Raw genomic sequence first — 23,017 nt, forward strand, 5'->3', positions numbered from 1 at the left:
CCATCAGTGAACTCAACACCCATCAGTATTTGCTCCAACCATTTAACATAAGTATATTTTCAAAGAGCTGTGTAACCCCTCATTTGCTTCCTAAGCTACATTCCAGAGTGATACCAGCTGGAGCCTTAATCCTTTTTATCCATCTCACTAGTGCCATTACTTCATTACATAAAATCTGACAGCAGCACTGTGTTCAATATAGCTGGTGGATTCCTTTGCATTCCTACCCATTGGCAGGGATGCCCCATCTGAGTTAGATGTTACATCAAGCCATGATGATGTGTCTTGTTTTAATCTAAGCTGTGAGGAAGTATTTCATTTGCTGCTTTGAAGTGCTGCAATGCTATTCAGATTCCTGTCTTCCTCTGAGAAAACAGAGGGCAGTTTTGGCCTTTCAGAAGCGAGCCAACTTAAAATGGGAGGGGGTCTGTTGACTTAGTTCTACTTGTCTAAAGGAAATGCACCACCAAAACTATGTCTTGAAGTAGCTTTTCTTAAAAAGCCTGATTTATCTCCATGTGATTCCACCGCAGCTGGTAGCTGTCGTCAATACTTGTTATTATCTTTGGAGCAAGAACATTATCAGCAGGTTTATGGCTTACTAATGCTATGTTGAGGATTGCTTATTTTATCTGGCAGTTGATATCTAAAAGAATGGCTTTTGGATAACAATATACATTTCAGTCTGAGGAACTCATTAATAGTACTTTAATCCACAGGAGTCTTGAGTTTTATTTTGTTTTACTCAGCAGAGGGAGATTTCTTTTCTTGATTTGTCCTCTCTGAACTTGCCGAGCACGAGTTCCAAATCCCAAAGACTGCATCGATTCTGTTAAGTACTTCTGACTGGGAGAGATGCACAGCATCACCAGCAATTTAGCATCACCTCCTAGAAGCAGGAAAAAGACAAGAGTATGATCATTTATTTCATTATTTTTGGTAAATTAAGCACTGGTATGTACTCATCTACGTAGCAACTAGCATATACTGCCCTTGCACAAGGCAGAAGACGTGAAGGGGGCTGTTGGAAACAGGCAAGTCCTTAAAAGGAAGCTTGTATCTAACTATATGATGCTTGTTCCAGGAGAATAAACATTTCCTAATTTGTAATGTAGATTTCTTCCCCCTTATAACATCACCAGTTGTTCTGCATGTAGTTATGGATCTGGACACTTCATTAAGATTTGTCAAATTCCCAAAAATTCAGTCTCCCTTGTGTGACATTTGCTTGCCACATTCATGACAGTAAAATGCAAAACATGTCTACTAAAAGTTCAGAGACTGAGTAAACAAACAAGGGAAGCGCCACTTTCAGCACTTCATTTAAACAGTGTCACCAGGTCATACACAAGACATAGTTAAAACCAGGCTCAGTGCCCATACGGCTTAGCTCCTAGACTTGTTTCTTTGGCTTTCCCCTTACACAGCACAGACCCCAGCACAAGGGGAAAAATAGAGGTTCATGCAAAAGTGAATAGTCTTTCAGCAGCTCCAAAGAACTATTAACTTCAGTCACTGTAAGCTGGAGACTGAAATCATGAGGGCTGATGCTTTCTGGCTGAAGAAAAATGGACCGCTGCAAGGATTGCTACTATTCTGAATGTACTGCAGGAATTACAATTGCCCTAAAACTATTTCTGCACAGATGAGAATCTAGAAAAGAAGAGGTGACTGAAGTACAAATGAAGTTGTAGTGTAGCTCTAGGCATGTGTTCTGGAGCCTCCCTCTTTTGTCTTTCTGCTACAGTGCATGCAGAATATTAAGTAATGTGCAATTTCATGATAACACTGTAGAAGATTACTTATATTAAGAGTGTATGTGGCATGAAATGCCAGTGAGATACAATCATTACCCTTTACTATCTTATTAGAGATGTGATTATTCCAAGTATACTTCTTAACCTTGGAAAGCAGAAGTGCACTTGCACTGCTCTGGAGCTAGAGACTCTGAACAGGGGTCCAGATAGGAGGAGTGTCAACGTGGGAGCATCCTCCAGTTCTGTGCAGTTATGAAGAGGATAATATTGGGAGAAGTATCTCTATTATTAAGCAAAAGTCAGAACAATCCCTCACCTACAGAATCCTGGAGCAGATGCGTAAGTTTGCTGTTTCGATACGGTACATGAGATCGCTGTTCTGCTATTGCTCCAAGGACATCTGCTAGGGCAGACAAGCTGCGGTTGATACACGATGTTTCTCTCAGTGCTGCGCCTGTCACTCCAGACATGCCTAATACAGTGCAGAAAAAGGCAATGGTAGAAGTAAGTAAACATGCCTCAAATGTAACATGTGAGAAATCCTGTTGTGTCATCCACTTCTAACACAATGCTTTCAAAACACAAATTCTGACTTTCAAGTCCGCCTATGCCAAAAGAAAGATGCAGTGGTTATTTACCTCAGACTGCTAACACATTGCTCAGTATTTGTATTCTTTTGAAGGAAGGTCAAAGAAGGTTCAGTGCCTGAACTAAATCTCCTGCTAAAGTTGGTCACTTCGGTTGTACAACGCACCTTGGCTCTGCATGTGTCATGAATAGGAAACTGAGAAAACAAGAACAAAAGAACGGATGAGACAACACTGGCTTTGAAGATGCCAGTCCACAGTGTTTTGGGAGAGGAGACTTTTGTGTTCCACCATTTTTGTAACAGCTACCCAGTCTGTATCATTTGTGAAGAACAAGAGTGGCACTGATAGCATAAGCTGCAGAAACAGAACGGCATAGCAGCCTTAAGCATGAGGGGTTGTGTAGGTCTGTAAGATGCTGTTCTTTATGGTATGATTTGTTATAGTTGGTAGATGCGCCTTTACCATGTTGGTATGTAACTAACCATACGGACCTCAAGCAAGGGCGTTGTCTACGCATCAAGTTGCATTCATTTTAGAAAGTGCTGCAACCTCAGCAGAGCAAAACAGCTTGGAAAACCCTGCCGTGGGGTAGACAGTGTAAGAAAGGATGTTTCAGACCTGCTTATCTGGGTCAGCAATTCCAAATCTAGAGAGGGACTCTTCAATCAGTAGATATCACTCTGAAACAGGAATCTGCTAAAAGGTTAGAGTATAAACCACAAAGATCTGTATTTGGTCAGCTGAACATCCACAGAGTATATATCTGTTCTCAAACTGAACCTGAGTTTGCTAAAAAATGGATCTCTTGACTTGTAACTCAGGTAAATGATCCAGGATGGCTATGGAGCTAGCAAGGCCAGGTGCTGATGTACATCTTAAGTGTGTGTGACGTTCGCTGTAATTCTGCTCACTTATTTGTCTACATTTTAAAACAGTTATGAGTTGATACTGTCCCTCTCTTTCATCAGAGTAAGTCTGGCATTTTCATATCCCCACCAATGCAGCCAAATGGCAGAGATTAGTCTACCACATGTGCTGGGCCACATCTAATACTGATGTGTAAGTGAGCCTGCAGAGCCCTAAACCAAGTAAATGTTTGTCCTGGTTGAACTAAGAGAGCAAACCCACACGCTATTGCTCAATTACATGTTTACCAAACATTTTCCAGCACTCAGAGCAGATGAAAAAAATATTGTATTATATTAGGCTTTTCTGTAGAACAAAAGTTTAACAGTGAAGAACAGTAAGAATTCTTGGCAGTAATGTAAAGACTCTTTCATAATACTGGTTCAGTTATCAAAACATTATTTCTGGAATGGTACATTTGGCTGCATGGCTTTTCTTGGTAAGCAATCTTGCCCTTTAGGAAATAATCGAGTTTCTGAAATTACTTTGTGTGTAGAGGAGGGGAGAAAGAAGAAAATGCTTTGAAGAAACAACAAAAGCAATATTTTCTTCTCAGGGCTAACTTCCTTCAAGACTTTCTCCACAATAAGTCAGAAAAATAGTGATATCGATTGTTACAGGTATAAATTATTTAAATGTTGCATGCACTTGAAATGTTTCTATATGGTAATTTTCAGTATAGAAAAGTGGGCCTAATAAAACCAGTCTGAACCAATAATATACCCACAATGGGGTAAATGCCCTGGGTTTCTTTCAGGCTTATTCAGTTGGATTTTTCAATTAAAACCATACCAGCCTCAAACTGGAACAATCAGGCCTCAGTGTTTCATTTATGCCAGGATCTGTTGTGTGAAAGCAGGGTAGCACGTACCCCTACATACAGAAAGTGCTAAAGAGAAATATTTTAATTCAGATCTGGGAGAATCCATGCCCACCATTTATAACAGCTTTTTCATAAACACGTTTGCTTACCTACACACTCACTGCCAGCCAGATCTACCAGCTGCAGTCTAGTTTTGACTTGCTTCGGTTTCTCAGCTGCTTCAAGTTGTGTTGGTGAAGAGGCTCGGGAAGAAGAGGTAGATTTACTGTCTCTTTTTTGTGGATAGGTGCAGGAAACCTCTTTATTCAATCTTTGATTGATTTGTTCATCTTCCCATGAAGTACCTGTTTAGTTAGAGGACAAAAAAACCCCTAAAAAACTAAAAGACAAAAAAATCCACTCCAACTAAGTAAGAGCTTCTCACTGGCACTGGAAATTGGTTATCAATGGGGAGTACTGCTATTTCAGGCTGTTCTAACTAACTGAAATGTTAGATGTGCCAAAATCTGTCATTCTCTTCTTAGCAGGATGTAAGGACAGAGATTAGGGCTTTCAGTGCACAACTAGTCTGTCACAGGCTTTAAAACTTTATATCTAGTGATTTTTAGATCTCCAGTTTTGAGATATCTGACAATTACACCTAGATCCAGAATTGCTCTCTGTAAATAGATAGGATGCACTGTCGCACTGCTACAGTGAGATCCCTTTTGCAGTGCTACTTCTTTTTACAGATGAAGGTGAGAAATAAAGGTATTCACTGTAAATTAGACATATCTCTAGACTTCTGTTGCCAGATGACACGGTGTCATAGTGTTGAATATAGAAATGGCAAAGGGAAGCCTGGATTAGACAAGATGGCTGTTGTGCTACAGTGCAAACACTGTGCTTTGAGAAGTAACATCTGCCTGATTGACAAGAATCTGGAACTGGCCAGAGCTAACATCTGGAATGTTAAAACTGCAACATGTGAAGCAACTGTGTCTTTTGGCAAGGGTTGCAGGTAAATGAGGGCACTGTTTGTTCTGTTTTGCTAATATTGTCGGTTTAATTTCCGATAGCAATCTAGGGGAAAAAATGTTAAATATTTTCCACTTTCTTAAACCATATTGTTGTTTCAGAGTATGAAGGAGACAGACCACAGCACTGGAAACAGAGTCTAATTACAACATAAGCAAAAGAAAACAAAGTTAACCCTTGAAAGCCGAAGTTATTCCTAAAGCAATAAACTGGTAAGTCTTGGTGTTTTAATGAAAAGTAGAAATACAGGTTTGGCCATACTAAGATGACTATGTTGTCTATTCCTATAGTGACCTGCTATTAACAGTTCAAGACATTCTGAATGGAAGGGACCCCTAAAAGATGTGGTTAGCTTTACCTCCAACTTATCATGAATAATTAAATGATACATCATACAAACTGATTTAACTACTCTGTCTGAGTATTTATCTTACAGATAAAATTTACTTAATTAGCCATTTCATGTAATAAAACGTCAAGGGCTCTGTAAGTCAAGAGATATCAAGTGAGAGCTTTCTATGAAAGCCTCTATGAAAACCCTTAGCAATGAGTGATCAGTCAGTTTTTTAAGACAGCATTTAGAAGGTAAAAAACAATAACTGAGGGAATGTATTAAGCTTTGAAAAAAAAAATAAAAAATGGAAGTAAGAGCAATATGAAAGCCTCACAGACTGTTCTTTAAAAACAGCTGGTTCTTGGTGTATTTTAGTGTTACTTACCGAAGTTATCTCCAGAGACAATTGTGGTTATGGTCAATGTAACCACCAGATGGGAACGAGAGGAATGAGCATGCACCAGTGTTGGGTGCCTGACTCTTAGCTGTAGACCTTTGATAACTAGGTGCAAAAATTCAGATGCATTCGCAACAGTCCTAGGAAGTAAACAAACAAGCAGAAGGTTTAATTGATTCACAGTAAAAATTACAGGAGAAAGCGGGCAGCTCAAATGTGAATTTCAGCTTTTACACTTCCTTAGTCTTCTAACTCCCTGTACTATTCTTAACTCTACCTCTGAAAACTAATCTCAGTTTTGAGCTGAACAAACAGCTGTTGTACAGGCTTTTTTCATAAGGAGTTCTGTAGTCTGGCATGAAAATTCAAGACAAAAGCTGATAAAGCAGCGGAAGTACTGAGGAAGAAGGATGCATCCTGCCAACCTTGTAGGTCTTCAGATACACTATCTCAGCTCTCGGGGTGACTGAATTTTCTACTTCTTCATACTCTGGAGAAGAAAAAAGGGATTTTTTTACAAAGTTTTACAGATGTGGAACTGTCCAGTTGATGTTAAGGTAGATCCCGTTTTTTTTTTTTTTTTTTTTTTGGAGGCACAGAATTAAGGGACAAAAAATAATTCTGGACCTTTGGAAACTGTAACTCATACTTGGAATTAAATCCAGAATCCCTGAGAAAACATTAGAATTGCTGCTTGTCAAACAGTGGAACTCAGCAGAGTCAGAAGAGTCAAGTGTAAGTTTCTATAGACAATTTTATCTTATGATGTCAGTTTTCTTTTCCAGTTGAAAGACATTCTGCTTATATAACCTATTGGAGGGGAGAAAACCTGACATAGAAATCAACTGGTTAAGTAAAACACTATGTTTATTTTCCCAGGTTTGCAATGTTAAAAACAAATGATGCAAGATTGCCTTTATTCTCCTTTTGTGTCACTGCCTTCTATAATCACTCAAGTTGCTTCACCTAACCATTAGTTTCTCAATGGGGATATAAATTATTATGGCTGCATATCACAGTCTGGTTACTGAATATCTTGTAATATGGCAGAATCCCTAAATCCCCTCCTGACAGACTGCCCACTATAGCCTTGGTTCCACATCACTGCAGTCAGCAAAAGCAAGCATGCGATAAAAGACAAGGCCTTCTTGCCTTAGATTTGTCTGATTTCAGCAAAAAGCATATGAGGCACAAATACAGTTCATGCTACAAAAAGCCATACTTGAAGAGCACATAAAAAGAAAAGAACTATACCAAAGGCATTTGAAGAAGAGAAGAACACTTGGATTCACCATACCTATATGTTCTTAAAGAGAAGCAGCCGCTTAAAAGCAGTTCCCTGTGTAACTCAGTTACACTCTAAAACATGGCCGTGGGAGCTAAATGACCGCAGCAGTCTTCAGCCTATAGACTGCTGTGCTCTTACTGGAGTTTGCAGAAGATAAACCTCAGGGCATGCAGTCAGTGCTGGTCACCTATTAGGCAGCTGCAGTTGACACTGGAGGTAAGGAGCATCCCCAGCACAGTGCAGCATGCCTGTCACGGTGGTAGCCTCTCAGCAGGATGAATGGTAATAGCCTCTACTGCCTTACTGGGCTGTGTGTACCGTGTGCTCCTGCACCACGTTCTACAAAGAGAAACCCTGTTGTGGTTAGGTTAAAAATTTGGTGCTGATATTTCTCCAAAGTCAACTAAGTCATAAAAGAAGAAAGAGACCGAGGTTTTTGTGATTCGGGAGGATGTACATGTTAGCAGGAAAGAGACTACTGTATTTTAATGGACATATGGGGAGGCCGGTGAGGCCCAGCAGGCCACTATATTCTAGATGAAATATTATCACAAATGATGATGTGTTTTTATTCAAAGCATCAGCTGTTTACTTTAGATTTCAGGCAGCTGGGTGGCTTCATTCAGTGGTTCCCTTACTTTGTTTGGATTTGCTCTTTCTTATTAACCTTTCTGTGTAATTATTAATATAGCTTGTTTATGAACTGGACTTCTTTGCTGCTTGCATTGTAATTGAGATGCAAGCCCATATTCTTATTTATATTTGCATTCTAAAAGGATATTTATTGATTGATTGTGTTTTTAAGAAGTGGTTAGCTCAAGGCACCAGGTTCCGTCACCATAAATTAAAAGTGAGAGAAATAAACACTGCATCAATTTTATGAACTAAAAATACAAATGAAGCCTTACTGTGGATTATAATCCCTTTTTCTGTGGCACAAATCCAGCTACACCTCACCTCTCCCTTCCCCAAAGCCTGGGAAAAGAGAAGGGTCATTGCATATTATAAAAATCTCCATGGGTAAAGAGCATAGGCTTTCTTCAAGAATAAATCCAGAAAACTCATTTTTACTGAAAGAAATACAATAATCAAGAATTATTAAAAAGTTAATTTCTATAATACCCGCACTATGTTAACTTGTTTTTCTTTTCTGGGTCACATCGTTCCTTTCTTCTCTAGACACAAGTAAGAGATCAGCTTCTTCAAGAAAGATTCAGCACAAACGGGTTAGGCTCCATACCACTCACTTCTGAATGAGTTTTTCTTTTTACTGACAGAGACTTAACCAGATCCTAAAAGTTGGGATAGAGCCACAGCAGGGGAAAACCAAGAACACAAGCCAATAACAACCCACCATGCAGCATAATACAGACAGAGATGGCAAAAGGATTCATCACTTCAAGCTCAATTCATTTTTAATTCATACCATGCTCTTACGAAGCGTACAGAGTGCAATCAAGGGTGCAGAATTTGTCTGGAAATCATATTTAACCTCAAGAAGAGCAGACATACCCCAGAGAAAAATGTTAAACCCTCCAACAGTATTACAGTGATTATTATTTCATAGAAAGAAAGGAGATTTATATAGTTCCCATGGTGAAGAAAGGCACTTTATGACTTCTCTGGCATTCCATTTTCTAAGAGCCTGACAATGCCTAGAAAATGCAATGCATATCACTGGGTGGAATAAAAGTATGTCTGTGTAATCCGCCAGAACCTTGTTGTATTTTTATATCAAGGCATGAACTCACATGAACGAAGAACTAGTCTGCTTATGTGATTCTGTCCCACAAATACTGCCTTCCTACTGAAGATGCATTTTGCTTTAACACGGAGACAAGGAAAATGCTTTTCATAACTGACCTCCAATTCCTCCTAGAAAAGTATAGGTTAGGTTAGATTGTGATCAGCGTCATGATAGGGAAGCGAAATAAAACATTATTCTTCCTCCAGAAACACAAAAAGCTATTATACGGCACTAAACATTTCATTAAAGTGAGACTTTTCACAGATTTATCTGGCCAAAGAACAGAACATTTTTTCTAAGTTCCTATGCCTCCCTGTTGTGCACAAGCAGAAATGTGCACTTTTGGGATCTGTTCACGTTCTAGGCACTCACAGAGGGATGGCCAATAGCTTAATTCCACGGGGCAGCCTCTCCCCTCAAGTGCCACAAGTGCTGTTTGTCAGCACTTTCATTCTTATCAATGCTGACTTAATTAATACCAGCATAAACAAGACACCTGTTACTAAAATATCTGAAACAGACTCACTCTTGTTAATGCACAAATTGATACAAGCATGATATTTTTGTTATCTGATGAGGCAGGGGGGTTTGTTTTAGAAGAATTTGCTTTGAGCAGTACATGTATGTAACATCCACAATTATTCTCATGTGCACTAGAACAAATTTCTTTTGTAATACTTGAGACATACATAAAAGAAAAATTCACAGTAAGTACAGCTGTATCCTTCATTTCTTTGGGTCTCCTTTTGCCATCATGATGAAGATCAAAGTTGCTAATGCAGAAGTTTAACCAAAAATAATTGTACTGTTAATGCTGAAAATATTTTGACATTTGCAGTCTAATTGACACAGGTAATGGAACCATCCAATATATTCTTTTGCAGATGATAAGGACTTGTAGTTTAGAAGCAAGTTCTGACATCTACAATGTAATTACGAACAGCCAGGCATCACGTTAACATTCAGTCATGATCAGATGATAAGGATGAAATTGTGTACTCACTCATATGTAAGCAATGGAACATCACTCTTTCCTTCTCTGGTTGTGACAACGTCACGTCTGATGCCAGATGCTTTTCCACAACTGTCTTTGGCCAGAAGATCAAAGACTTCATTATTATACACTTCTACAACAGAAACCTCAACCCAGTAACTTCCTGGTGGCTTTTCTGAAATAAGTCTGGAGGATAAAAGTAGAATAAAGCAAATGAATGAAACCAGAAAAGGCTGAAATCAAACTTCAAGTGAACAACCTGTAAATATAGAATTATTCTTTAATTGTAATCTAATCAACATTCTCATAAAAGTGCTTAGTAAATATCAACAATTGGAACTTTACCTCACCCAGATGCTAATGTTAACCTGAAGAATCAAAACATTCATTTTCCAAACAGCATTGCCAGCTTCTTTTTTCTCCTCTAACCCCACTCCCTCCTCAAGATTTTTTCATGCCATTTCTCTGCTGAAGGTGACTGCATTCAGAGCTTAAGATATGATAACTCTTCAGAGTGCAAGCAATTAACAGATAAGCGATTCCATACTACCAGCTAGACACCATTATTCTGGTACAATCCACTCTTTCAATTTAGCTTACACCTTTTTTCCCCAGAAGAAATCAACTTAGCTGAAAAAAATGTAAGGGCTCTTCTATTCCAACATCAGTTCAAATCACATGTGAGGTTCAACTAAAAAAACCCTAGGTGAGAAGTATTCTCAAAGTGAAAACAGATCATGGTTTAAAACACAGCTATCATTTGTTTGGGACTGAGCTCTGATCTGGATCCTTTTCATCTATTTCAACTGTCCTTGTCACATAACTGGTAAGGATTTTCAGTTGTCTTTTCAGTTTGTGCTACTATAGTTGAAATATATTGAAAAGTTACAGGAGTCTGAAAGACAGACATACATACACAGTTAAATTGCACTGTCTTATTTTCTTAGGAAAACAGACTAAGCTAGAAGCCAGAAATCAATATCAGGTCTCAAATGCAAAATGGCAGCCAGAAATACTATAAACAACTGTGAAACCATGAACTGTAACAATAAATGCATTACAAACATTTCATCCTTTCTGTAAAGTTTAAGGTGAAAAGTCTGTAGTCATCCATTGCTTAGGTTGATATTATCAGATCAGTATTACCTGAACAGTTCCTGTGTAGCACGAGGAATAATTCCAAGCTCTGATTCATCTTCACTGACAAATGCAAGGTTCTCCTCTAACTGTGGTCCCAACATTGTGTAAGTTTTCCCACTTCCAGTCTGCCCATAAGCCATAATACACACATTGTATCTGAAATTCAAAAGGGACTTCATTTATTTTGCCATTATCAAAACTGAGTAAGCTACCAAGTTAAGACTCTAACAACTTGGGAACAACTATTGAAAGGAAAAATATATGCCACTCCTGCAGCTTTCTTTCTGGAGCTCTCAAAATCTGACAAATTAAAGTACTGCTCATTACATCTCCTAAACAGGTTTTATTTTTTAAGCAAATGTGAAGGGCAAGTAACTGACAAAAACAGGGATGCTTAGCTGGGAGTGATTGATGAGGTTAGGCCTCCTGTCTGTCCAACTTCCAGTTCATGCACTGCTGAGCTGCTTGTTAATCAGCTCCTGAACCACTGCTGTTTACAGTACAGCATTTTAAAGTAAACCATTGCTGCATGTGATTTGTCTGACAGTGCTATGCTGCAAACCGCAGCACAAACATCTTAACAGCTGCGAGCAGTAAACTCTTCAGCTCTCAGTCTTTTCAGATGAACTCCTCAGTCAGAGCCCTCAGCCACTGGAGAAGATTAGACAGCACAAGCAATAAAAGGCACAAATCTTAAGCCAAAGGCATTGGATAAGGCTCCACACAAGCATGAACATGGAGACTACTCTGGAGTAACGGTGGGGGGAACTGCTTCATTATGGGCTTGTAGAAGGTGAAAACACACATCTATTTATCCATCTTATTTGTTCAGAAACACAACTTCAGGACACTCCATACACTGGAAGTGCTGTGCAGTATGCTGGATTTTCTGCTCTACCAGAGCTGCAAAAATAGGCTTGCTCCTTCCTTGGCAGAGAGTAAAATTTTACTGCTTAAGCTCTAGTTCCTCTGTGGCAGACCTGAACAGCTGCTTTTGGTTATCTGATGCTTTTCCTTATATCAAAAAATATTGTTTCAAGTACATGCCAGCAAATTTCAATGAAGGCCCTTCATCTAATTGTTTTAGATGTATGGTTTTTGGTCATCAAATCCTTACATTACCACTGCAGAGAAATATATATGCAGGGCTTTTTTTTTTTCCTTTAATTTATTTGGTTGGGTTTTTTGTTTGTTTTTGCATATTAAACATGTCTAGAAGCATTTTTTTCTAGAGGATTACAAATACAGCTTTATTTTGTTAGAAAGCAATGTAGACAACACAACAAATACTTCTGTACCCCTTCTGGGAATGTGGAGTCAAAGCTGCAGTCAGTGAACCTATGATAAGGTTTCCCCTAATCTTTAGGATACAAAGAGTATAAACTGGAAGTCTAGACATAGATATGATGAAGGAAAGGAGAGAACTATAACTGAAAATAAAGAGCAAAATGTGTTACAAATTAGAGCTGTAACTCTGAAACAAGGGATATCCCTAAGTACTCACTGTTGACATAATTCTGCTTGCATTTATTACAGTGGAGAAGCTTCCAATAATTTTGATAGTCTTCAGTGAGGCTAAGAACAAGCGATTTTCATAGTTCAGCTCCCTATTGCCCACTGCCTGGCCAAATAATAGCTCCCTGAGACCTCTAGTGCCTTTTCAAAATCAAAGAGAGATCTCTGAAACCAAAAGGGGACCCAGAAGTCTGCAAGTGGCTGTTGCCCATAGGAAAAAGACAATGGAAGTCTTCTCAGAAGTTTTTCAACTTCCATATAGTGCTGTTACTTAAATCCCCCTTCACAGCTTTTGTTAGATATCAAAATAGGTTCTGACAAGATACAGGTGATATGATCAAAAGCTAAGTAGTCAGCTGCTAGTAACCTTAAAGATACAAATCATGAATAAAGCCAGTGACAGTCTCTCTGCCATATTCAAAATGGTATTTCCGTAAGTCCAAAGGAACTAAAACTACCCAAAGCTGTATTATATCTGAAGAAGACACAAGAGAGAATGAATTGTTGGGTAATTCAACAAGACGACAAGCAGCAGCAAAAGACTAATTTATGTTTATCTACTTCACTTTATTGATGTTCTGTTTCCAACAAAGTCATTTCAAACAGCATGAAGCCGCTTCTAACTTCAGGCTTCTAATTTGAGGTTTTCTGTTTATGATTCTCCTATGTACCCCCAACACTTCTCCTTTTCCACACTACTTCATTAGTTATATTATTGCTTAGAAAATTAAAATCAAATTAAATCACCAATTCTTTCACATTATTGCTCTCAGAAGAGTGGGGCTGTTCAAAACAGGAAAGTTATCGCTAGGAAGAAAGTTATCACTATTAATGGGAATTAAAGAAGGAGGAATGTATCCTTCCTTAAAATAAATAAGGTTGAATCTTCAGTGTTATGAGGAAAGGGGAAATGTTATCTTAGTCCCTTGCTGGCCCTGTACTGCTAACTGAAATCTCTGAAGCTTGTTGTACTTTATCTGCTTTGCATATGGAATAATCTCTTCTCCCTGGATATTTATTCTTTAAAAAAAAAAAAAAAAAAAAAGGGAAAAAAAAGGAAAAAAAACCCAACAAAACAAGTCATTAAAAAATAAAAAGAAAAGAAAAATAAAGGACTGCAGTGCTCCTTTCTACTTAAGCTTAAAGTTGTTTCAGTTCACTTTGGAGATCTGACCAAAATAATCAAGAACAGCAAGAAGGTTCAAGGTTCCAACCAAGTAAGTCTGTTTCACATTTACGGTGGGAATGCTGCTCAGAAACATGGCTAGTGTGCAGTCTGTCCCCCTCTGAAAATCTGCTTCTGTTTAAATGCCACTTCTAGATGAACAAGGCAGCTTTTTGTTTTCAATAACAGAACATTTCCTAAATGAATATAAAAGCCCCATCTTTAGGACGGGATCCTTTCATTGTGCAAATTAGAAAGTGGCAAGTAGAGCAGACCAAGGTATTTTTTAGCTATGTCTGAATACACATAGGTAACATACTGAGCCAAAACAAACTTACACTCACCACAAAAGGAAAAGTCAGAGAGATAAAACAGTGATTTTACAGACTTTTCCGAACTCCTCCAATCTAGTGATCCCAAGGTTACTCAACTGTGGTCGTTCACCCTTGATAAGACAGAATAGTGCCTTATGGGCCATGTAGGTGTCTTCTTGCCCCCAGACAGCCCTTATAGGTCCTAATGTGGCATGAGTGAATGGTTGCCTGGGGTTTCCCAATATTTAAAACACCCTGGTATGCCTCTTCCGCACTGCTTTTAACTACCAGGAAGAAAAAGTGACTGGGAAATGTCAGTGTTCTACCAAATCACAGCAAAGAAACAAAGATGGTGTCCTCCATCAGAAGCAGTGCTTAAATTTGCCAGAAAGCAGACGAAAAAAGCTACTTTTTTTTTCTCCTTTCCAAATTTGTCTGTCATGCTAATTTTTGTAAGCAGTGTTTTCTCTTTTTACATGGGGAAGCAACTTTCACATGGTGTTCATCAGAAAGAAAACAGGAAAACTGAGCCCAGAAGCTTTAGAACACATCAGGACAGCCTCTATTAAGTAACCCTTTCTAGGTGATGAATTTCAGTAGAGAATTGCTGTTAAGCTTTTTTACTCACACCTTTTCACTTACCCGTCCAGGAGAGATGTTAGCAAAGGGGCCACATCTGCAAACACTGTGTCTTGAGACTCAGTAGCACTGTAAACCCTGAGGAGCAAAGTACAATGAAGAAAAGACGTAGGTATCTACATTATCATAATCGAGGAGCACAGACAAAGGAAAACGTAGGCCTATGATCTTCTAAAGCTTGTGACCTGCTGACATTTCTATGACAACAGCACTTACAGATTGGGTTTTTAAAAAACAACTGTTTAGCTTGGCAATATGAAGCTGGCAGACCAAAACTATTCACTGCTGCTCTAAACTTGACTTCCTGTGCCAGGAAATTAAAAGGTAATGAGGCAGAATTGAGCTTCCTTGGGAGTCACCACTTCGTTCAGTTGGCTAGAAGGGGAAAAAAGTGACGCATCAACATGTCCCAGAGGTTGTGTAGGAATGTGTGATGTACCTCTGGCACGTTACAGAAGAGAACCTTGAAGCAGGAGAGGGGCCAGAATTCACCAAAGAAATTGTTTATTGGTTGTTGTTTTTCTGTCCTGTTGCAGTGCAGGGGACTGTAAATTAGAACTTCAGGGTTCTCCTCTGCTTTTTTGGAGTCATGATGTATACTTCAAACTAAGTTTTAAAGTGAATGAAAGACAATCAAATGGAGTAAGTTATTAGAAAAAGAGCAATGCCAATATAATTCATGGGCCAAAACTATTGTTTGTCCTCCCACCTTTTCAAATATAAACCTCATACAATATAAAGCCAGTGCCTGAAAATAAAAAATCATTAGAGGGAAGAAATTTTGATTAAAGACATCCTAATTCATTCAGTCCTTCTCTAGCATACCAAAAAAGAATCCCCCACAAGAACGCAGTCAGCAACAGATATGGCTTATAGAAGATGGTCCAAATCTGCAACATGAATATCATAGCCAACACTTAGAAATTTGAGGCATGAATCTTCTTTGGAAAAAGCTTCCTTTTCTGCTATATTTATGTTGCAATGTTTTTTCTTGTTGTTTTCCATTGAGCACCACTTTAAGTTGTGCGTGTTTTCTATTTTTTATAGCCAAATAGTTGACAGGACTTCTGGTTGCAGCAAAGATTACAAAGTGTCGTTATTTTCCTGTGTATATAGCATATGAGTACACTTGGCTTTAATACACAATGCTAAAAGTTCGAAGGAATGGAGAACATAGTTGGCTCTTTACTCAAAGTGCTGTGTATGTCGACCAGGATCTGATCACTACAGTCTGTAGACAGCACATAGATTTTGTATTTGCATTCTCCACCAATAGGACTGTACAGAGGGATCACTGATGAATACAGAATTAGACGTAAACCACTTAGTTCAACATTTTGCTTCTGACAATGGCGAGAGAAAGAAGCAAAAAACACTATGGTGGTGGGAGACAGAGTAGTTTATCTCTGCCTAATAATAACTGCTGCAAACTGGTCTCAAAGCTGAAACATAAGTTGAATCTTTGCTTCAAAATAAATAAAAGATGATTAGCATTAGCATTCAGTTTCTTTTTACATGTTTCTGAATTCTTGGCCTTGAGTAACATCCTGTGGCAACGTGTTCCACAGTCTAATTGTAAGCTGTATGAAAATGTACTCTCTTTAATAAGGATATGAGCACTTTTCTGGCTTGATGGACAAATACTGCTTGTCTTGCCATTCCACTGACATGCTGTCATGCTAAACTGAGAAGCCAACAAACATGCAGAGATGTGGCACAGTTCTTACTGGGAGGACACAGACACTGAATAGCAATACGCCATCTTTGCTTTGCATGCATACAAGAACACACTTCTATAAGCTTTGCATGTAACATCTTCAAGGTCACTACGAGAGCAAAAGCACTTCCAGACACTTTTCTCTGCTTCATTTATCATCTGCAATCAATGAAATATTCATTAGCACCAAATCCTGTATCTTAACCAACTCAGGCTATAATTCAATTTCTGTTGAAACGATACCTTTTTCTTAACACAGCAAAACATCTCCCTCAGAGCGACTACATTAAAAAACAAAAACAACAACAAACCAAGCCACCAAACTTAAAGGGCATTCATGAGATAAGAACATTAAAACTTATCTTCAGTCGGTACTGAGGGCTTTGGCTCTTTGCAAACGTTCTAACTATCCACAGCTAGAGCTAAACTCAGCCAGTTTTAGTGGGCCGTGCTTTCACAATCAGCATAGCTAATAGCTCACTATGTCAGGTTCAGGTACGTGTAAGCAGTTCAGAGGAAAGGCATGGAGTTCAATGTTACAGTAACTACTCCAAATATTTACTCAGCTTCCTAAAGGTTTTTTTTTTTTTTACTGCCTCTCTTTAGCTCCTGAGCTTCAAATTCTACCAGTACCAAAATGAAGCACTGTCAGTTTGGCTTCAACTGGTTTATGCTATGCTGTAATCATAGTGGCTAAAGGCATGGACAGACAATTAGCTATCTGAGACCATGAAAGATGCAGCAAATCCAGAGAATCTATTTCTCTAAGCCCATTTCTTTTTATCAGAATGATGACAGATTTGTCCCTGTGTAGTGATTAATGTTAATTTCACCTTGAAAATTCCAGGCTTCTTTTTATTTTGCTAACTGATTCACCAATAAAAATTATAAAAGCATAACATGCTGAAAGCTGGAATTTTCTTCCTGAGCTGAAATCAAATATTTTGACATTTATTAGTTCCATAAAATGTTGCTAAAAAAAATAAACATTTTTGAGTTCATAAGAACCATATGCTCTACTGTTTATAAGAAAGAGCTGTGCCGGGACACTGAAAAAACATTCCCCAAGAATGGCATTCTTTGGGGGATTTACATTTTTTTCTCAACCCGTTTCCTTGATTATCAGGATCTGCACCACATGTACAGAGTCGCAGCGGCTCTGGAGTCCAGTGTCAACCATTAACTGCGTTGGTCTGTGGAACTGAATTCCGGCATTATTCTGTATTTACTTCAACTGATATGTCTATATAGGTATAACTAAAGGGTGAAAGGAATTACTTAGCAAACATGTGAGAGGCTGCATATGCCTCATATCAAGGGAATCCTGTAGCCTTTAAGGTGAGTAAAGCTTCCCCCAAGATTTGCATTATCTCAGGAATTTTGTGGCCTACACAACAGCAGTCCCCGGGCTTCAGGAGCAGAAAAATGGCAGCTTCTTCAAAGGACACCTCAAAGAAAGCAAGTAACTGGCAGTGTTAGGCCAACCTACAGCAGCATATGCTAAAACAGGCTCAGAACATTAATTTAGACCATATAATACATGTTGGATGCATTTGACTTCCAATCAAGTTTAATAAGTCTAATAAGGCACAAAGACCAACTAAGAACCATTCTCTCAGCCTCTGCATTCAGAATCTCTCATATTTATGTGAGTTCTCTGTCACCTACCGACCTCAAAAATTGTCCCTCACTACACAAATATTCCAGCTGCGTGGGTCTACTCACCTTTCAAACTGAAAAGTCTTGTTTATTGGTGCATGACCAGGACGGCTACACTTCACAAGGACAGTTTCCTACAAGAAGAACAAAATATTTACAGTTAATGTCACAAATGTCTGTATAAAACGGAAACATTTACTGCACTGCAGTGAACAAGCAAAATCAAAAGTAAGGATCTTAGAGCACATTCAGATTATTAACAAACAACCAACACAAAATAGGCACATTTCATAAGAAAGATCCAAAAAATAACCTAAACTTCTTATGTGCCCATAAAACCAAGACACCTAGAAATCCAGCCTCTCTAATCTCCACTACAGGTAGATAAACAGCAACAAGATTTCTTCTTTTGTTGTTGTTGTTGTTGTAAGGACAGTTTTCATAAATATTTGTGCCTAGAATTGAGCAGAAGATGTGCATTTCTTGGCATATCATGTTACTCCACAGTTGTGAGAAAGAACTGAAGTTGTACAATTGCTGGATTTCCATGATTTTTTAGTAGTATCCACTTTCCAGATGGATTATGTAGCAGTTTTGTAAGCTGGACAAATGTGTCAGCAGCTCTTTGAATGATTACCAGAGAAATCACAGCTGTCTGGAATGCCTTAAGTAGTAAGTTGTGTGACCTTCCACTCCTTGTGGCATATCTTGATTAAGTGTAGATAAAAGTAAAGAATTAAATGTGAGTGCTTACAACGGTTCACTTGGAATCTAATCAGCACACAAAATACTTCATCTAGTTCAATGAGGTTTCCTAGCTTACTAACCTGGGCTTATGTTACAGCATTTGATGGAAGTGCTGAAATTTTTACTGCTCTTCCACAGCAAGCAGGCTGCTAAACTTACAACCCTCAAACCAGGATGGATGTTCTGAAAAATAATGTCTCCTATTGTATTCTGTCAGCTCATGACATCAGAGGTGGATGTCAGCGGTATGGCAGTAGAGGTTGAAGCTTCCCATCAATATTCCATTATATGTTGTTGCTCTGTGACAGATGGCAGAAGAGGGGTAGTCTGGGAGAATGGTGTCTGACATGGAAGCACATATGAAGCAAAGGTATGGCACTGAATTCCTCCATGCAGAAAAAGCCCCACTCACTGACATTCATTGATGTTTGCTGAGTGTTTCTGGAGACCAGACAGTGGATGTGAGCACAGTGAGGTGGAGGACGGTGCATTTCAGCAACAATGCCACCAGAGCAGCAGTGGGTCATAGAAACAGTGGGTCATCTCCACTGGTGCGGATTTGAGATATATCTATATAAAATAATCCAAATATAACCTAATTTCATCTTCATACAATAAAGTATAACAGGTTTTAAATGGGTGAGTAATTTTACAGCACAATAAATGACATCCAGAAACACTACATCTAATATTGCAGATCCCTGTTGATTATCTCCTGACATATTTATTCATTCTTAGCTGACTCTTCATATGCTCTATTAGCCCCTAATTGCATATATATCTCTCTAATTGTTCACTTTATACAACCAAGATCTGCTTAATGAAGCTATAATTTGGGAAATTTCAATGCATAACATACCTCAGGTCACTTCAGCAATATTTTAAGCACTATACTAAGAGAATCTGGCTAATCACCGTATAGCAACAGTGGAAGAACTATGGTGGCTAAGAAAATTAAAACCTAATTTAACACTTCGACCTTAGCTCATGCTACTGTGTCTTCTCAAATTTTATATCTTGGTAATGGCCACAATTAATGCCATAACACCATCTGGATTTGCAGCCTCAATACTAACTCTCCTTCCTCTGATGGATCTGAGCCAAGACTTTAATATGCCTGACTGCAGTACCACACAGGCTGCTGTGGGTGCTGAGATATCACATTTCCATGCTAATGCATTAGTTGTTCTCTAACAGTAAATGAAAAAGGCCCACCTTACTTTAGAAATGGTTACAATAAATGCAAGTGACTCAAAGGGACTGAGACTGTGAGGATTCTGCAACAGTTTGACTGCTGCAAACACCAAAGCTCCAGTTCTTACAGCAGCAGCAACTCCAAGCTATTGTTACTACAAAGAGCCAGGATGAAAATGGCACAGGTCTCCTGCTATTGCACCACAGGAAAACAAAGCTGGGCACCAACTGACAAAAAAAAACACCCTACCCTATTAATGTTTATACCTCTGGTTCACACATCCCTTTTGTTTCTCTTTACAAGTATCAGTAAGCACGTTCTTGAATTTCACCATCAAATATACTCACATCATCAATGGCGTACGCCACATTTTCTAGAGAGTTTCTGTGCCTGGAAGGGAAAAAAAAAGAAACCAGTAGGGGTTGAAAAAAAAAAAGAAAAGGTACCTTGCAAATCTAAATGTTCCATTTAGTTCAGAAGTCAATGCTCAAAATGTCTGTGAATGGCATGTTATCTAAAGAGCACCTTTCATATCTCCGTTACTATTGTACCCCATGAACATGCCAGCACACCACAGTTATTCATGAATCATGAAAGCTCAATCAAGCAAAATAATCTGCTTTAAAAAAGCAATTTAGAGCAAGTATAATTAAGAATATCTCACATGCAAACCACTCCATCATTTTGGGATGGTAAGGTGAGATTGTAAGAAGAGTTTTTCCCTTTTTAGTGCATTAAACTGAAGAACACCTTCTTCACAGGTACTTGGTCCTGATCCTGCAAATGCAGTCAGAAGTAACTCGGTATCCATTATTAGTCAAAAACTAATGACTGGGAATGCTGAGGTGTATAGATGCACTCGTGTGTAAGTGCATCCAGAATCCGTCCCTAGTTTTACAAATAGGCATTAATTAAATTTCTTTTTTTTAGATATTAAGAAAACTTCACACTCTGATCTGGCACCTAACTAATCCATTCCATACAGCAACAAAAACAGCACTGGTTCTTCCCCATGTATATCAAATACAGGGTAATGCACGTTTCTCCTTTAGGCTCCTTGAAATTTCTTGTCTGGTATTTTTACATTATTTTAATTAAAATAATTGTATATTTTTTCTAAAGATTTGCCAAATATGAGCAAACTTTAAAACTGTGTCTGTAGTCGTTTAGAAAAAGTAGTCAGTGAAAAGTAAAATAAACTCCCAAATTAGTCATGTTGTGATAGGTCAGATGATAATATTTCTGTTTTTTAGCCACCCACCTAGTTTTCCCCTTCTTTCTCTGTTTGTGTATGTTTCAGTCCCTACCTTCTTTCGTGTTAGTCATCTATGGAGAATTCAGCTTGTTATGACACATACTTGCACTTAATCCCTCTTTTCCCTTTGGATCTTGAGTGGTGTTGACACTTCAGTTACAGTAAGTGTATTATAAATTAGGGATGCAGAGCCAAATCATACTGAAATAGAATCACCAGTGTTTGTGCTGACAGCAAATCCATTCTGTAGCATTATAAAAAAAAAAAAGGAACAGTAATGCTGAGAGCATTTCTCTACCTACGATTTCTGACAGTTGCTATTACATCACTCTATCCCAGCCTTTGTACAGCATGGTGAATGTATTCTACATCAACTACAGCTGTGCTACTCCTGCCAAACCACAGATAATCTTGGATTGCTCAACTGTTATGTCTTCCTATTCAGGTGGACATAGTTTTAGATGAAGGGATAAGGTTGCCTAATGCCAAGTTAGCAGGAGAAAGAGGAAAGAATCTGTATTTTTTTCTTAGTGATTCTGTGACAGTATACACACATATTCTCATATATATGTGGCTAATGTTTTCTCTTCACATAAACTGTGAGCCAGAGAAGGTATAACACAGCCATAATAAGTTACCTATCTTGTGATATTGTATGTCCAGCAGCATGATCAAAAGGCAGCGATGGTCGGATCCTGCAATGAACTCTGATATTCCCTCTCAGCTCCTAGAATTAGAACATTAACGTGATTCAATATCAAATACTGGAGAGGACAAACACACTCACATACAGAAATTTATATATGTTTAAGAAAGCAGGCAACTGCTTGCGACATCACAGCCTTAGACTCTGTGGAGATAAAATAGTCTCAGTATCATTTGCTTTCTCATAACTTTCTTAAATAAAGTATAATGTCTTCAGAGCTCTGAAATGGTGTAGCCCTCTTCAGTCTCTATGAAAAACAAAATATGCTTTCAGTTAAAGCTATTTTCTCCTCTTCAGCCTCCTTCCTCTCCACTTGAGCTTTTTAACTTACATTAACACAGCAACCAAGATTAAAAACTGCATGTCTCCTTCAGCAGCCCTAAGGGAGATGTAGGATATAAAACATTTTGTTCTTTTTTCTCTTCACACTATGTTCACATATGACTGCAAAACCAGTACTGATTTTTCTCTCCAGGCTGCTTCAGACTTCTCCTCATCTAATCTGGTGTTTTTCTTCCCTCTTGGTTCATGATCATTTCTTCTCATTTTGTATTACTGAAAACAGGTTGCCTGTGATGAGCACTGAATACTCCCCACACTGCCTTAGGGAATATCCGCTCAGCAAACTGCAACACGGGAAAGATTCTGGGAGGTAAGTGCTTTCCAATGAAGAGCTGCTTCTTCCCAGGCAGAAAAACTCAGAAGAACGTTGTTTAAATATTGCCTATCTTTCTAAACATGAGGTCCTGAATCCCTAATCAGTCCTTTGGGGAGAGGAGAAGGCAGTGAAACTGAAGAACAAAAAGCAAAACAACAAATCCCAAATGAACCATCACCAATGCCTGAGCAGGTACAGCAAGATATGCTTGGAAAAATAAAACGAAGATAATTCTGCAGTTTCATGCTGATCATTTTAAGAATTCTAAAACAGTTTCAGAGAAACATTTGTACTAAATCAAACCTGAATTGAATTACCTGAAAGTTCATATTGAGCAATTGCCTGATAAGAAACTGTATTTTCTGATTAGAGAAAGGGATGAAGAAACTCAAATTTAGCACACTATTCAAGTTGGACGATATTCCTTAGGACAAAATGCTCCAGGAATGCATGT

General features: G+C 38.5%; 1 protein-coding gene across 1 annotated transcript in view; it reads right to left on the reverse strand.

Moving 5' to 3' along the window:
* Positions 1-686: 686 nt before the first annotated feature.
* The window catches only part of KIF25 (kinesin family member 25), a 28,853-nt gene continuing 6,522 nt past the window's right edge, over positions 687-23,017 (reverse strand). The window contains exons 7-16 of the mRNA XM_015858019.2: positions 21,838-21,926; positions 20,292-20,334; positions 18,069-18,136; positions 14,630-14,704; positions 11,000-11,149; positions 9,863-10,039; positions 5,813-5,964; positions 4,226-4,420; positions 2,074-2,229; positions 687-889 (exon numbers count right to left, since the gene is read on the reverse strand). Of these exons, the coding sequence (XP_015713505.2) occupies positions 732-889; positions 2,074-2,229; positions 4,226-4,420; positions 5,813-5,964; positions 9,863-10,039; positions 11,000-11,149; positions 14,630-14,704; positions 18,069-18,136; positions 20,292-20,334; positions 21,838-21,926 (1,263 nt within the window). The 3' untranslated portion in view covers positions 687-731. The remainder of the gene's footprint in view (positions 890-2,073; positions 2,230-4,225; positions 4,421-5,812; positions 5,965-9,862; positions 10,040-10,999; positions 11,150-14,629; positions 14,705-18,068; positions 18,137-20,291; positions 20,335-21,837; positions 21,927-23,017) is intronic.

This window comes from Coturnix japonica, chromosome 3, assembly GCF_001577835.2.
Source record: "Coturnix japonica isolate 7356 chromosome 3, Coturnix japonica 2.1, whole genome shotgun sequence".
Lineage (NCBI taxonomy): Eukaryota > Metazoa > Chordata > Aves > Galliformes > Phasianidae > Coturnix > Coturnix japonica.